Genomic DNA, 13,558 nt, shown 5'->3' with positions numbered 1-13,558 from the left:
CAGACATTGAAATGAAAACATGCTTTAAGCATTTTACCCTACCACTAGAAAGATTCTGCTTATTTATTCCCTTGTGTCTGTAGCAGCCATGAAGTGACACCAGAGGAGTGGCAGAGATAGGCAGAATCCCACTACTCCCCTCCAGTCTGCAGTGTAGAGAACCCCATTATCTAATCAGGACTTGCTGCCTTGTGCCACAGAGCTCTGCTTACCAACATTATCTTCCCAGAAAACTTATTGTCAATGGTTTGAGCAGTTATGAATCAACCTCCCTGCACATTTGTGTCAGGCATCTTCCAAGTCAATGGCATAAGAGGAACCCCTGCACAAAGTCCTCTGGAAGATCAAATGAGCTGCTTGGTCCACTGGCACAACTTTGCAAATAGCCAGCCATTGCAGATTCCAGTGAGGTGTCCAAATGCCTGGGAATTGTCCCAGCATCCCCAGCAAATCTTTACATCTATGGATCTTCAGTTTCAAAGTGCTACTAACCTCATTCTCATTCTAGTTCATCTGTAACTGAAGGACCAAGTGCTGAGATTCCCCACTCAATCTGTTCTAAGACCTCTTCAAATCATATATACATCTATTAGTTTGTCGTAAGTAATCTAGGCTTCCCAGTCATCACTAAATACAAAATTAAAGAACTAAAGGCACTAAACCCCACTGGTCCTTGGTTCTAAATTGCATGAGCCTAAAGACAGAACATAGGTGCAGTCCACTGCTGAACAATTAAACCTTTCTTCAGGAAGACGCCCATAAAACCTCAACCACCCTCAGTGGCAGTGGCAGACGTGGAAAGTAACTGCATGCTCCCCACTGGCTACCATCAATGGCATGTTAAAAATACATCCTTTTGAGCAGTCTTTCTTATATGCTACTGTAAGTGCAAGTTCAAAGGTCACCAGCTGCATCTTTGGCACAAGCCATGCATTTTTGCCCACTGGCTGATGCAGATATTCCCTCAGTCTTCAGATCTTTCTCCATCCTCACAATCCCAGCTGTGCTCAAGGCTGGGACCTACATGAGGATATGGGAGAAGGGAAACACTACTGGGCTTTGCTGACCCTAATATTCATCATCAGGGTCTTCCTGTCTCTATTTCTACCCTAATCACTTATGATTAATACTATTAGAATCTGTTTTGGTTAATAAAAGATTAAAAAGAAAATCACTCGAGTCTGAGTTAAATATAATGTCATTGGGCCTGCCTAGCAGGTAGCCAAACCCAGGCAAGGAAGTTAAGTGCTCTTTAGAGAAACCCTAACCAGCTTGGGACTGGAAGTGACTAACAGAATTTTCTCTCTGATAAGTAGTATTCCACCCAGATGAGATTATGGGTGGAAACTCAGAAACAAAGAAATCAAACCTAAACCTTCATCACAAACTCAAACCTTTGACAGCACAAAGAGGCCAGCTTTCCATGAAGAATGTGATTCTGGGAAAACATGAAATGGACAGTATAGTCTACACTCACATTCAACTCAAGTTTGATCCATGAAAATAAAGGGAAGGCAGGGAATCTCAACCTTGGTTGCTTCCATGCCAGGAAAGGCTTTCATAGCCTTGGTGAAGGGAAAAAAAAACAAACAGCCTTTCTTTCCAGTGACCTCAGAAGAATAACATCTAAATCAACCCACAAAGTAAAAAGGCCGTAACTTCCAGTTGTGATCCATAAGGCCTAACTGGTCCATCTCTGGCTGACCACGGCAGAGCTAAGTACCCCAAAGTAAACAAAACAACAAAAGAAGGAATTCTTGTCAGAAATCTAGACGTGGTCTCTGCCCAGAGAGCTTGACTACTCAACCAATTCACCTTCCCTCAGCTGCCAGCAGCAGGCACCGAAACCTACCAAATCCAGGTCAACGTTCCCCTTAAGGCAAGTTCGCAAAGAGAACCAAAGATGATCCCCCCGCCCCCACTCCAGTTTGTACTTTTTAAGTTTCCAGAGTGTTACTGTTGCACCCTGAGAACAAGCAGCAAAACAGGCAGGAATAGTTGCAGTGGGTTTTCTGAGCCCTATGCAATGCCTGCCATATTAGCGCCTCCCATGCATTTTTGATCAGGGACAACTGAAGTCTCGTTGAGTTTTCAAAAAGTTCTGTTCCACTGAGGCACAAGTGCACAGGACTGACCCCCAGGACTTGGAGACTTTCCATACAAACTACAGGTAGTGAAGAATGATGTCTTTATCCAAGCTAGTAATCCAGTGAGGTAGTCAGAAGTTCCAGAGTGAGGTGACAGTGAAGTGCCACTCATCATCACCAACCATCTCTCTTTAGAGCCTCCTGCTATCTATTCCCGTTATGTAGCTTTCTGGTCCAGAACTGGTACCCAGGTGTGCAAGCCCCCCAAGGTGTTTGTTAATTTGCCAGAAAGAGCAATTAACATAATCACTGAGTCACCTGCATTCATGATGAGTGCTATTCACTTGTTCAGGGACGAGCACATGCCTCCAGTCCAGTCACCTGTATCGACTGGCTCAAGTGCCTATCATGTACCAATAGTTCATGAAAATAGGCAGATCACTAACTTTTTGAGAAAACAAGTGAATTGTAACTTTGGATCTTTCCTTTTGTCAGTCCTGCCCTTGGTCTGATGCACTCGTTTATAATTGTAAAGCACTGTACAACTCTCCAGGGCCTGCATAGACTTTAGCTTCCAGACAGCCCTCATGGCAAAGGAGGAAAACATAACTCGTCATTATAAATAAACCCACTTTAAACTGACACTGAATGCATTAAAACTTTAGACTTTTTAATAATAAATGTTAAGTAATGCCACCCACACACACATACACAGGCACTCTTGCACACAAATCCTGATTTATTCCCTTATGCATCGTAGGCATTATTCTACTTAAAAGTAAAATGACGACTCCGAAAAGTTTAGAATTTAATTATAAGTATATGTTAATCTCAGTAACTTAAATACAGAAAAAGAGTTAATACACCACAAGCATTTTCTACACTTTTATTCTGTGGTGATTGTGAAACAAACACAGTCAAAACATGAGACTTCTTGCCTTCCCTCCCAAGAACTGTCTGACTCCATGCACCCCAATTACAGCAGTTGTTGGGTTACGATAGTAGTTTCTCACCATAATACTCATTTACCCTGAATCCCTTTCTCCTCAATAGCACACAAGTGCATGTGGTTCTTTGAACTGACCACCAGGGGGCCTGTAAGAGCCTCACCGACCTGCTCCCACCTCCCCTTAGCCTAACACCCACCACCTTACCCTATCAAAGTCTAGAAAAGGATCACAAGAAGCCAGCATTAGATGATGCACTAAAAGGGCCTCTAATGAGCACTTAACAAATACTTTCATGACTACCCCATCTCTAAAAAGGTGGTGCAAGCCGCTGTGAGAACTGATCCTTTTGGCCAAGTACTTTTGCACTCCCCTGCCTACACTCTCATTTCAAATCATCTATGAGTCAGATTCAGTTGCCAAGCAGGTGATGAATCACTCCTCTCTAATAAGTGAGGGGCTTGAGGGAGATATGCATTAGCTGTTTCAGGCCACTTGGGTACCTTTCGGCACAGGCTGCTTCAGGCCAGACAACTTGCATACCATCTCTGCCACACTAATGAATTTAATAGGTAGGTAGCAGTCAGGGGAGTAGGTGTGAAAGGTGCTGAAGACACAGCCCCAATTAGCAAGCCTTGGTCAAAAACCACCTACGGGAGCTGGAGACCCTGGGGAGGACAGTCCACTCCTAATTATTCCTGTAGCAGGAAAAAAGGTCCAGACAGGGACTCCAGAGGTAATGGAGGGTGGGGGAGGCACCAAGCAACAAATAGCTGAGGGAAGTGTCAGCAGCTGAGGCTCCAGGCTGCCAACAGCCACTTAATCAGCAACCCAGGAGTGTGATAAACTCGTGTGTATATGTATGTAGTGTACTGAGATTGCTAAGGGCTCCACAGACAAACCCAATGCCCTGTGCACCAGGAATCACCCACACACAAAGACATAAGCCGGAGAGGGATGTACACACACACAAAATCGCACACTATATGTACACAACCTCTGTGATGACTTAGCACCTCACTGCCAAGACTGTCTTCTGTAATAGGTGTGTATTAAGTCCATGCACACACATCAGCACCCAGAGCCTGTTCTGCTCCACAACAGAGCTGGGAACGCTCCTGTGAATTAGCCTAGAAGCAAAGATGAGTCAGCAGGAAGCAGTGCTTAGCTCTCTAATGAGCCCCTCATCAACTCCTAGGAAATGTCTCCCCGGGTTGAACAAGAATTTCCCTACTGCTGCCCCCATAATTCAGACACATCCCAGTTCTAAAAACAATGCTGAGTCAAGCCATGGTCATGTTCCTGGTGCTCAAGTCCCTCCAGCTCTACAAGGACAAGGGAACGGGATGAAGGTACACCCCATCTGATCTTGCAGAACAGTAAAGATTACGGGAGAAATAATCACAAAGCAGCTCCCACACTGGCAGCCTTGCACACTGCAATGAGTTTACCAGACCATAAACGTTTAACCAACACGACCTCATGCTGTAGCGTGTACAAGGATCTGAGAGTAGTGACTGGCTATCATCTCTAGGCAAGGGCCCGCCTCTTTACATCTTCTTCTCTAAGTCATTATAAGGTGTCGGTGTCAATCATTACCCTCTCCAGGTCCTGCCGCAGGTGCGTGAACAGCTGCAGCCTCCTAAACAAGACATCCTGCTCCCGCTTGGCTAGATTGTCCTCTTCGTCTTTCTTTGGAGTGATGAGGGGCTTGTTGAAGTTGATCTTCCTCTTCAGCTTCCAGTACTGGTACAGAAAATCCACCACTTCCTCAGGCAGTCGCAGGGCCCTGGCCACATCCAGCAGGTTGACAAAGGTGTAGAACTCATCCTCCAGCTGCTGTAGCTTCTGCTTGCGAACACTCACACGGTGGGCCTCCTCTCGATTCTGCTCCAGACTAGCAAAGGGCTCCAGAGGGCTCTGGGGAGAACACTCAGTGGCCCCATTCTCCTGGGCTGCTCCTTCACCCAGGCTCTCCTCAGGTTTCCTGTGTGAGCTGTGCTTTGGGCAGTAGGACTTGAATTTGACTTCATCATTCTCTGCCAATATGGTCTTCATCTCCAGGCCACGGTCAAAAGCACAAGTCACATGGAAGGCTGTCCGGCAGTTCTTCACAGAGCACTGTAAAGAACACATGGAGACAGTTACAGAGCAGTGGCAACAAGAGCCCCCCACTGCTAGCCACCACATATGATGACAAAGGAACACTCATTGAGACAGAAAAGCTTGACAAAGATCAACAGGTTTGAAAGGAAGTAGGGCCAGGAATTTGAGGGACCATGCAGGGTAAAGCTTTCAGAGCCCAAACTATAGCTCGCTTGAAAGAGCCACAGCACTGAAATCTCAGAGCAGAGGAGGTGGAAGGCTGTACAACTGGCTCCTGTAGGGGAAGGTGGCACAATCCCCAAGAGCATGTGCTCTATGTACTCAGTATACTCCGAGGCCTTAATTTAGTTCTCAAAGACTTGAAAAGTCAGTTTTATAAAAAATGTGAATAGCAATCTCCTCAGTACACACTTTTGTGATCGGTTTGTGAATCCTCAGTGTAACCCCACCCCCACCCCTCTACCTGGAAAAGGTCCCAACTCAGGTAAGTAAATCCAAGCAGACTTCCTGAAAGTAGCATCCAGGGATCGCACCAGAGGAAGGTAGAATGAGAGACAAGAACCCAGTTCAGGAAGGATGGAGAAAGGCTCCCTGCTGGTCTGGAATCACCACTGCATCAGAGGTTCCCTTCCTGTGGGCCCCAGGGAAGTCAGCACAGAGGCCAGGCCTCATCAAGATGCACTGAACACTGCTCACTCCCCGCCAGCACAGGGCTACAATTTAGTGCCTTTGATCCAGACACAAGCCTCTGGCCAGCAGGAGCAAAGTGATTAACTTCTCCCGTCTGATCTCACTGAGCAAATCCCTCGAAAGAGGTACCTCTTGGAGGCTGAAGCCAGTCCCTTAAAAGCAACTGTATTGTGTGAGGCGAAGGGATCCCTGGGGCATGCCAGGGCTGCACAGACAACCAAGGAGCTTGTGCTCTGGGCCAGCTGAAAAGCTTAATTAAACTCATTCAACAGACCCTGCCATCACATAATAAGAGAAAGTAGAATTGGGTTTCCCCCTCTTCACTTCAGTATTTAAGACTCGACTAAGTGCCAGTCACAATTTAATCCTTTACTATAAAACTCAAACCCCTTCACCATCCCAAATTCCAATCACCTAAAGCATATGCACCATGAGTAATCTGTATCTTTATAAATAACCTCAACTACAAGAAACGTGAAATCAGCTCTGGTGGCAGAACACACGCAGACACACCTGGCCACTATCATGGAGACACACCACCTCTCCCCGCCAGCAGCAGGAAGCCGAGTGAGAAGTAAAGTGGAAGCAGATGACTGAGGCGCAATCTGTGTCTGCCTTAAACTACACTTAACCCAGGCATTCTAACCTTAAAGAGAAATGAGCTGCAGCGCAGTATTTACACAGGACTTTGAAAAGATGCCAAATGGCCTTCCTCTGGGTTTTCCTATTCGGGTTGACTCAGCAAACAGATGTTACAGAAACATAAACCAGTCTTCCCAGCTGCAGACATTTCGGAGAGGAATTCTTTTAATAAAAATCAATCTATTTTGTGAAGATATGAAAAGTCATCTGCCTTTCTTGGCCCCCTTTTCAAATTAATGCTCTGGGAAAAGAGGTCAATGGCAACAGAAATGTCCTTATACTGTCTCTCCTTGAAAGATAAGCAAGGCTCTCATCTACCTCCCACCAAACATCAGCTAAGGAGCAGGGTTCATGTGCTCAGGGCAGCTAACACAGGCACAGGAGCTGCCATTTTCCCTGGTATGCCATGTGCCTGTGCATGTGTATTGCACACATGCCAGACACTCAAATCCTTTTGACCTCTCCTCTATTCCTTTGCCCAAGTTCATTTTAGTATTCAACAGATTCTACTAACAAACAAACATCACAACTTTAATATCCCCAAGGCCAAATCTCCTTAGCTGCCTAATGCCTGCCCTGCTACTTTTTCATTAATGTTTTTAGATGCCTGAACAGCAGTAGAAACAGTAATAGTGAAAAGTAGAACCTTGGGCTTGTTAAGAAAATGAAAAGAGCCCGCCTTTAATTGAAGAGGAGGGCAGATTTCTGAGTTCAAGGCCAGCTTGGTCTACAAAATGAGTTCCAAGACAGCCAGAGTTACACAGAGAAACCCTGTCTTGAAAAACCAAACCAACACCCCCAAAAAAGGTGGGGGGAAGGAAACAAAAGAAAACGAAAAGAGAAAAGAATATAATACCAGTCACTTGTACCTTACTCAAGGAATCATTGCTCAACCAAAACATAGCGTATTCTGACAAATGAAGAAATTTTGTTTAAAGCTAGGACCACACTTGTCAAGTCATGCCTGTGCCTGTTGTATTCTCTACACTGATAGAAGCTGCCCAAATAGTGTTTCTGCCCACCAGACTTCAAAACAACAACAACAGAAAGAATCTGAGGCCTATTTAAGTCCATGGCAGAGTCGGAATTGACCTTCAACACAGCATTCTAGACCTTGAATCATAACCGACTAGATATCAACATGAGTCCCAGAAATCAATTACTCGTAAATTTCAGACAACATGAAGACACAGACAACACACAGACACCATTTTCCCATTAATTCTGCCTATCTCCTGACTTTCCACACTTATCTGCACCTGATCATGCAAATGCAATTAGCTCTTTACATGCTGGTTGGTTCAGTAGGGCAGCAGAGTGTGTGTGTGTGTGTGTGTGTGTGTGTGTGTGTGTGTTCGTTCTCTATTCAGAGAGTTCCAGAGTGTGTGTGTATGTGTTCGTTCTCTATTCAGAGAGTTCCAGAGTGTGTGTGTGTGGTGTGTGTGTATGTGTTCGTTCTCTATTCAGAGAGTTCCAGAGTGTGTGTGTGTGTGTGTGTGTGTGTGTGTGTGTGTGTGTGTGTGTGTTCGTTCTCTATTCAGAGAGTTCCAGACTCTCCCTCCCTATGTAAAAGCATCCACCTGCCAACACCTCAGCTTCTGGCATCCCCAGAGGACTTCTGGTCTGTGTGGAGTAATAATGCAATTGCGATGGAAGGCTAGACAACTCAAGTGCCACAGCCAAGAGTATGTAAGACTTGGGTTCTTACCAGGAATGTCTGCTTATGGAAAGAAGGGGACTCTACTAGGCTTGGGTCAGACAAATTGGAACTGCCTCTGACCCTGGGTGGGTTTCCAGATAACCTTCCCTCTTCCTAACCATCTGATGCTGTGTATGCTCCCGCCCCACCCGGCCTGCTCCCTACCACAGCAGAGGAAAATAAAGTCACTCTTACTGAGCCACTGTTACCTGTATGGAGGCCCCAAATTTCTCATTGCAGAGGCTGCACACAAGCGCCCATCGACTGCTCGGAATGTGGGACACTTTTGTGATGGGCTCCATCTTCTCAGGGCTGCCAATGCTTACCTAAAGATCCAAAATAGGCAGGTGGGAATGATATAGTTAATCAGAATCGTAACACAGACCTGAGGATAGCCCAGGATCCAGCTCTGAACAAGCAGCAGGAGAGCCCAAAGATCACCCCCATTGATACCAGCCTGCAGTCAGTAAAAACCTGTCTCCAAGTGTTCACTTCCTTCACGTATCTGACAGCATAGACATCTACCTTATTGTAGCACAGTATATCAAGACTCTAGATTAACAAGAATGTGTCAGGACTAAAAAGAGCCCATTGCAAAATATATTACATCAGAACATGTAACTACATTAAAAGTAAGAATCTAGCAAAATAAATAAATATGGAATGCTCAACTGCAAACTGGTTAATAGTAAACCAAAAATCCAGTGAAATTTCCATGTAAATCACACCCCGGCAATTTTCCTCTGGAGAAAAAAAATGCAGCAAATCACAGACTAAAAACACAGGTATTTGAATGACAAATGATAGTCTCATCACAAGCCATGCAAATTAAATTAGTTAAGGTCTGGGACTGGAAATAAATTAGACCAGACCTGAAATTAACAAGGTTGAAGCTGAAGAAGAATTTAAATAAAACTCATAGAAGTGTGACCTCAAGGCACTGTGGTACTGCACATGTAGTTTGCCAAACACAAACTGGCAGGGACATAGTAGCATGGCTACCCTCAGGACAGAGTCATGAAGGTGCCAGGCCTGGCCCTGTGAATGCTGTCAACTAAGAGGGTTTCCAGAAATGAAAAGGTGGGATGATTTGTGGACACCACCAATTGTAGCCCAGGCCACTGCTGCCTCCAGGATGCCCTTCCACAGACCCACACTGCCCGGGGTCAGCTTGAGGACAGAGGTGTGTATGGCCCAGCAGTTCTGATGCTGCCTGCGTGGTTCCCACCCACATGCCCATCTCCAACTGAAAACCAGGATGGTCTCAACTAAATTGCTATTAGAAACCAGGCTCACCTCAGGGATCCACAGGGCACAGCTGACATGGACCCACTTGGTTCCACTGCGGGTAGGCTTCATAGCTCCGCCTTTCTTGGGACACAGCAAACATTTTGGCTGAACTCCCAGGGCACATGTACGGCATAGCCAACTGCCCTCTGGCACCTTAAGGATTCCATAGCAAGCCTGTAAGACAACATCAACCAAGGACGGAAAAAGAAAGACATGTTTCTTCTTTGATCTTTGTCTATTTACTTCATTACTTGTTCATTTACTTATGTGTATGGGTGTCTTGCACCTCTATATATGCTTGTGCTATGTTTGTGCAGCCACAGAGGTCAAAAGAGGGTGCTGGATGCCCTGGAACGGGAGTTACAGCCGTCTGTAATGTAAGCTTCAAACATGGGCTCCAGGAATCAAGCCTCTGTCTCTTGAAGAGCAGTCAGTGCTTACTGTGGGGCATCGCTCAACCCATATTTATGAACTGAAAAACAATCTAGAAGGATTTTACAGAACCACAAAGTAGACATGCCCATATCCACCTAGCTGAGATCCTAAGCCCTGAAGAAATACGTCAGTCCACCTCTAAGCACCCGTGCCTGCGCTCCAAAGACACTGCATGTTTGCTCAGCACAGGTGGTCCAAGAACATGAGGAGAGAATTCTAAAGTAATGAGTGCTGCTGTGGGACACGAGATCAATCCACATGAAGCTCCAACCTGGCTGTGAGGCTTCAAGAGGGTACACTAAAGCTCCCGCTGCCTTCATGACCAGCATGACACAAAACAGAGGACCAAGATGCTCTCGGACTGCCGAGGTGACAACGGCTGGGCGACCAACTGAGGAGCTTTGCTGCTCAGGCTGGACACATTCCACCTACTGGAGTCCAACAGCGTCTACGTGGACAGACAGACAGCCATAGGAAAACAAGACACTTCAAAATGAGAGTTTGGTTTCTTTCACTGATGTTTAAAACAAAGCCTGTTTTGCACAAGTTGGCAAAATTACACAAGACAGCACAAACTGCAGAAATTAAGGCTTTTACAACTGAAGTCATTATGCTGGTTTAAAGAAAGAAAAAGCAAATGTTTCAATAAGGGAAGTAAATAAACAAACCCACAGTGGCACCAGGAGTGCACTCAAAGAGCCCTTCAAACCCAGACAGTTCACAACTTTATCCTTAAATGAACTGGAAGTCAGGAAGTCACAGGAACCTGGCTCTATTTCTCCAGACAGAAAAAGCACAGCCACTATGAACCCTGACCGCCTGGAACACAAGAAGCAAAGCACAAGAATGAGAGCAGAACACAGCAAAGAAGCAGTAACACCATCGCCCTGAGAGGGCCACAAGGCCACGAAAAGCCGCTGTCAACAGTCTACAGGCAATGTTCTTACCAGATCTAAACAGTACCAGGAAGGTTTCAAACACCAAGGTAGTCTAGAGTTGCCTTTGAAGCAAGAATTTCATTCACTGGAAAGACACATCTACACTAATAAAGTATGCTTCACAGACATCTACACTAATAGAGCATGCCTCACAGACAAACCAGGAGGAATCTCACCAAAAGTAAAATGAACGTACAGTGTCAAGAGCAGAAGAAGCAGAAGCCCATGTCATCAGGGCCAACTCTGCCACCTACATGCTAAGGTGTTGGCACGCAGCCCTGATGGCAGCTTACACATTTCTTTTTTTTTTTTTTTTTTTTTTTGGTTCTTTTTTTCGGAGCTGGGGATCGAACCCAGGGCCTTGCGCTTCCTAGGTAAGCGCTCTACCACTGAGCTAAATCCCCAGCCCCAGCTTACACATTTCTAAAGCACACAGCACAACTTGGATTTCAAGCAGAATCTTGTAACAGAGCAAATGTAAAAAGACTACAGGGTCACTAGGTAGATGACAGGCAGCAGCAACAATAGCAGTCACTTGGCCTCACATCACACACCCTACCACGGGGACTCCAAGGCAAGACACTCAGCAAGGCACTATGGTCTGTCTCAAGATTCCCTGTGAAGATGAGCTGAGGCAGGGCCACAGCTGGTGAAGTCTCAGAGTTGTATAAAGCCCTAGAGGCAAATTACAGAGAAAAGGGTAATCCAGATCTCCAGTGTGGCAGTGAGCATGTGTGATCTCAGCACTCAAGAGGCAGAGGCAGAGGCAGGAGGATTATCTCAGTTGGAGGCTACACTGGTCTATACAGAGTTGCAGGCCAGCCTGGATATTTCAAAGAACAATAACAAAACACAAAGCTCAGGTCACCTAAGCAACTTTCCACTTTGCCCATGTTTTCTTAAAACTCAGTGTCACTGATAACCTCACAGAAAAGCACTTCAGGACAGCATTCTAAATCAAACAAGTACATAGTACTCATGTCCCTACACAAATCCACATCGCTTTATTATTGTATTAAAAATTAAATACACAACTTGACAGACAGCTCTGTCTGTGGTTAAAAGCACTTGCCGCTCTTCCAGGACCCCAGTCTGGCTCAGGGTACCTACTTGCCCAGCTCAAGTATTCATATTCTCTCTCTCTCTCTCTCTCTCTCTCTCTCTCTCTCTCACACACACACACACACACACACACACAGACAGACAGACACACACACACACACACACACACACACGCTCACACACTCTCTTAATAATAATAATTACAGTAATAATCATAATAATCCCTTAAGTTACATGAGCGATGAGAGGCCCCATTATCTATGCTTAAGCTTTCTAAATTCACTGAAGGACAGTAATAAGCACCCACCAAGTTCTTCTGCAGGCCCCTAATCTAACAAGACCAGCACTGTATAAGGAGATAACTCTGTTTAGGCAGACACAGAAGGAAGACAGCATGGGGACTAATGGTAGCTACAACCAAGAACTCCAAGGACTGACAAGAATCCACTATTAGCTAGGAAGAGACAAGGAAGAACAAAACTCTGAGTTCCAGAGGCAGCTTCCATTGTTTTAGTCACCCCAGTTAGAAGCTAAGGTAGAGTTTAACCACCTTTTGCATGGGTTTGTTTTCCTGTGTTCCCAGTTGAATCCTAGTGCCTTCACAGGCTGTAAAGGTAGAGACCCATCCCTTGGGATTATGGTCAGGATAAGACTCTCCTAAACCACAACAACTGTGGTTCCATTTGGAAGCATCCTGGACTCCAGGCAGTACAGGCTGGCTGACAAGGCTCAGCCCAGAACCACAAAGCTTCGCTCAGGGCTATGCGGCCCAGCCCACTTACCTGGTGCACACAGATGTTACACTTGTCACAGAATACCATCTCGTTGCCGTCCTCGCCATCAGGTGACTGGCAGACATCGCAGACAACGTCTTCATCATATTCGATCCCCAAGCCCTCTTCTGTCTCTATGGCATGATTCATATTGTCATAGCATCGCTGTTCAAACTCCTCCAAGACCCTTTCCATGGTGTACTCATCCAGTTCCGGCATCCCTGAAGGGGAAGACCACAAACCTCACTTGAGGAAGTGCACGGGAATAAGTAATATGAGGAAACAACACTGGTGTGTTTAAACTTCGAAATAAAACACAAATAAAGGTAACTGAGTGCCAGAGAAACTTGCACGTATGACTCTGAGGCCAGTCCACAGATAACACCTCCATGCCTTATGGAAGACACAACAAAGAAAGAAGTAAAACACAAAACAATCTCAGCAGTATCTTAGGATATTAAATACACGCACTGTTGAATGCACCTTCCCACTACTGCCTACACTAATCTGACTTAGAAAGCCAGGACCATATATTATGCTGTTCGGGTTTTGTTTTGTTTTTAATTTTTTCTTTCTTGCTGCTTAAAATGGTTCCCCAAAGCAGATTTCACAGCAAACATCCTCATGTTTTTAACTGACTTATCTCTCCCCACTTTTGAATTCACCCAACTGAAATGCATAGTTAATTAGATCCATGAAAGTCGAACACAAGTAAATGTCTGGGGCAAAGAAGCCAGTTCACTATGAGTTAAATAAAATGCAACAACACACTTCTTTGTACAAGAACCAGCAAATAACTTGAGGGAGCTGGGGGATGGCTCAGAGACCAAGAACGGGTACAGCAAAGGACCTGAGTTGGAATCCCAGCCCACACCAGGATTCGTACAAC

General features: G+C 45.4%; 1 protein-coding gene across 5 annotated transcripts in view; it reads right to left on the bottom strand.

Moving 5' to 3' along the window:
* Positions 1 to 13,558, bottom strand: part of Jade1 (jade family PHD finger 1) — a 53,126-nt gene that overhangs the window by 7,423 nt on the left and 32,145 nt on the right. For all 5 annotated transcript variants that reach the window (NM_001415052.1, XM_087622253.1, XM_087622248.1 and 2 more), the window contains exons 6-9: positions 12,679 to 12,890; positions 9,468 to 9,635; positions 8,381 to 8,497; positions 4,634 to 5,155 (exon numbers count right to left, since the gene is read on the bottom strand). In NM_001415052.1, the coding sequence (NP_001401981.1) occupies positions 4,634 to 5,155; positions 8,381 to 8,497; positions 9,468 to 9,635; positions 12,679 to 12,890 (1,019 nt within the window). The remainder of the gene's footprint in view (positions 1 to 4,633; positions 5,156 to 8,380; positions 8,498 to 9,467; positions 9,636 to 12,678; positions 12,891 to 13,558) is intronic.

This window comes from Rattus norvegicus, chromosome 2 (genome assembly GCF_021556685.1).
Source record: "Rattus norvegicus strain SHRSP/BbbUtx chromosome 2, alternate assembly SHRSP_T2T, whole genome shotgun sequence".
Taxonomy (NCBI): Eukaryota; Metazoa; Chordata; class Mammalia; order Rodentia; family Muridae; genus Rattus; species Rattus norvegicus.
Note: the sequence above shows the minus strand (reverse complement) of the source record. Positions and strands in the feature narration are given on the sequence as shown.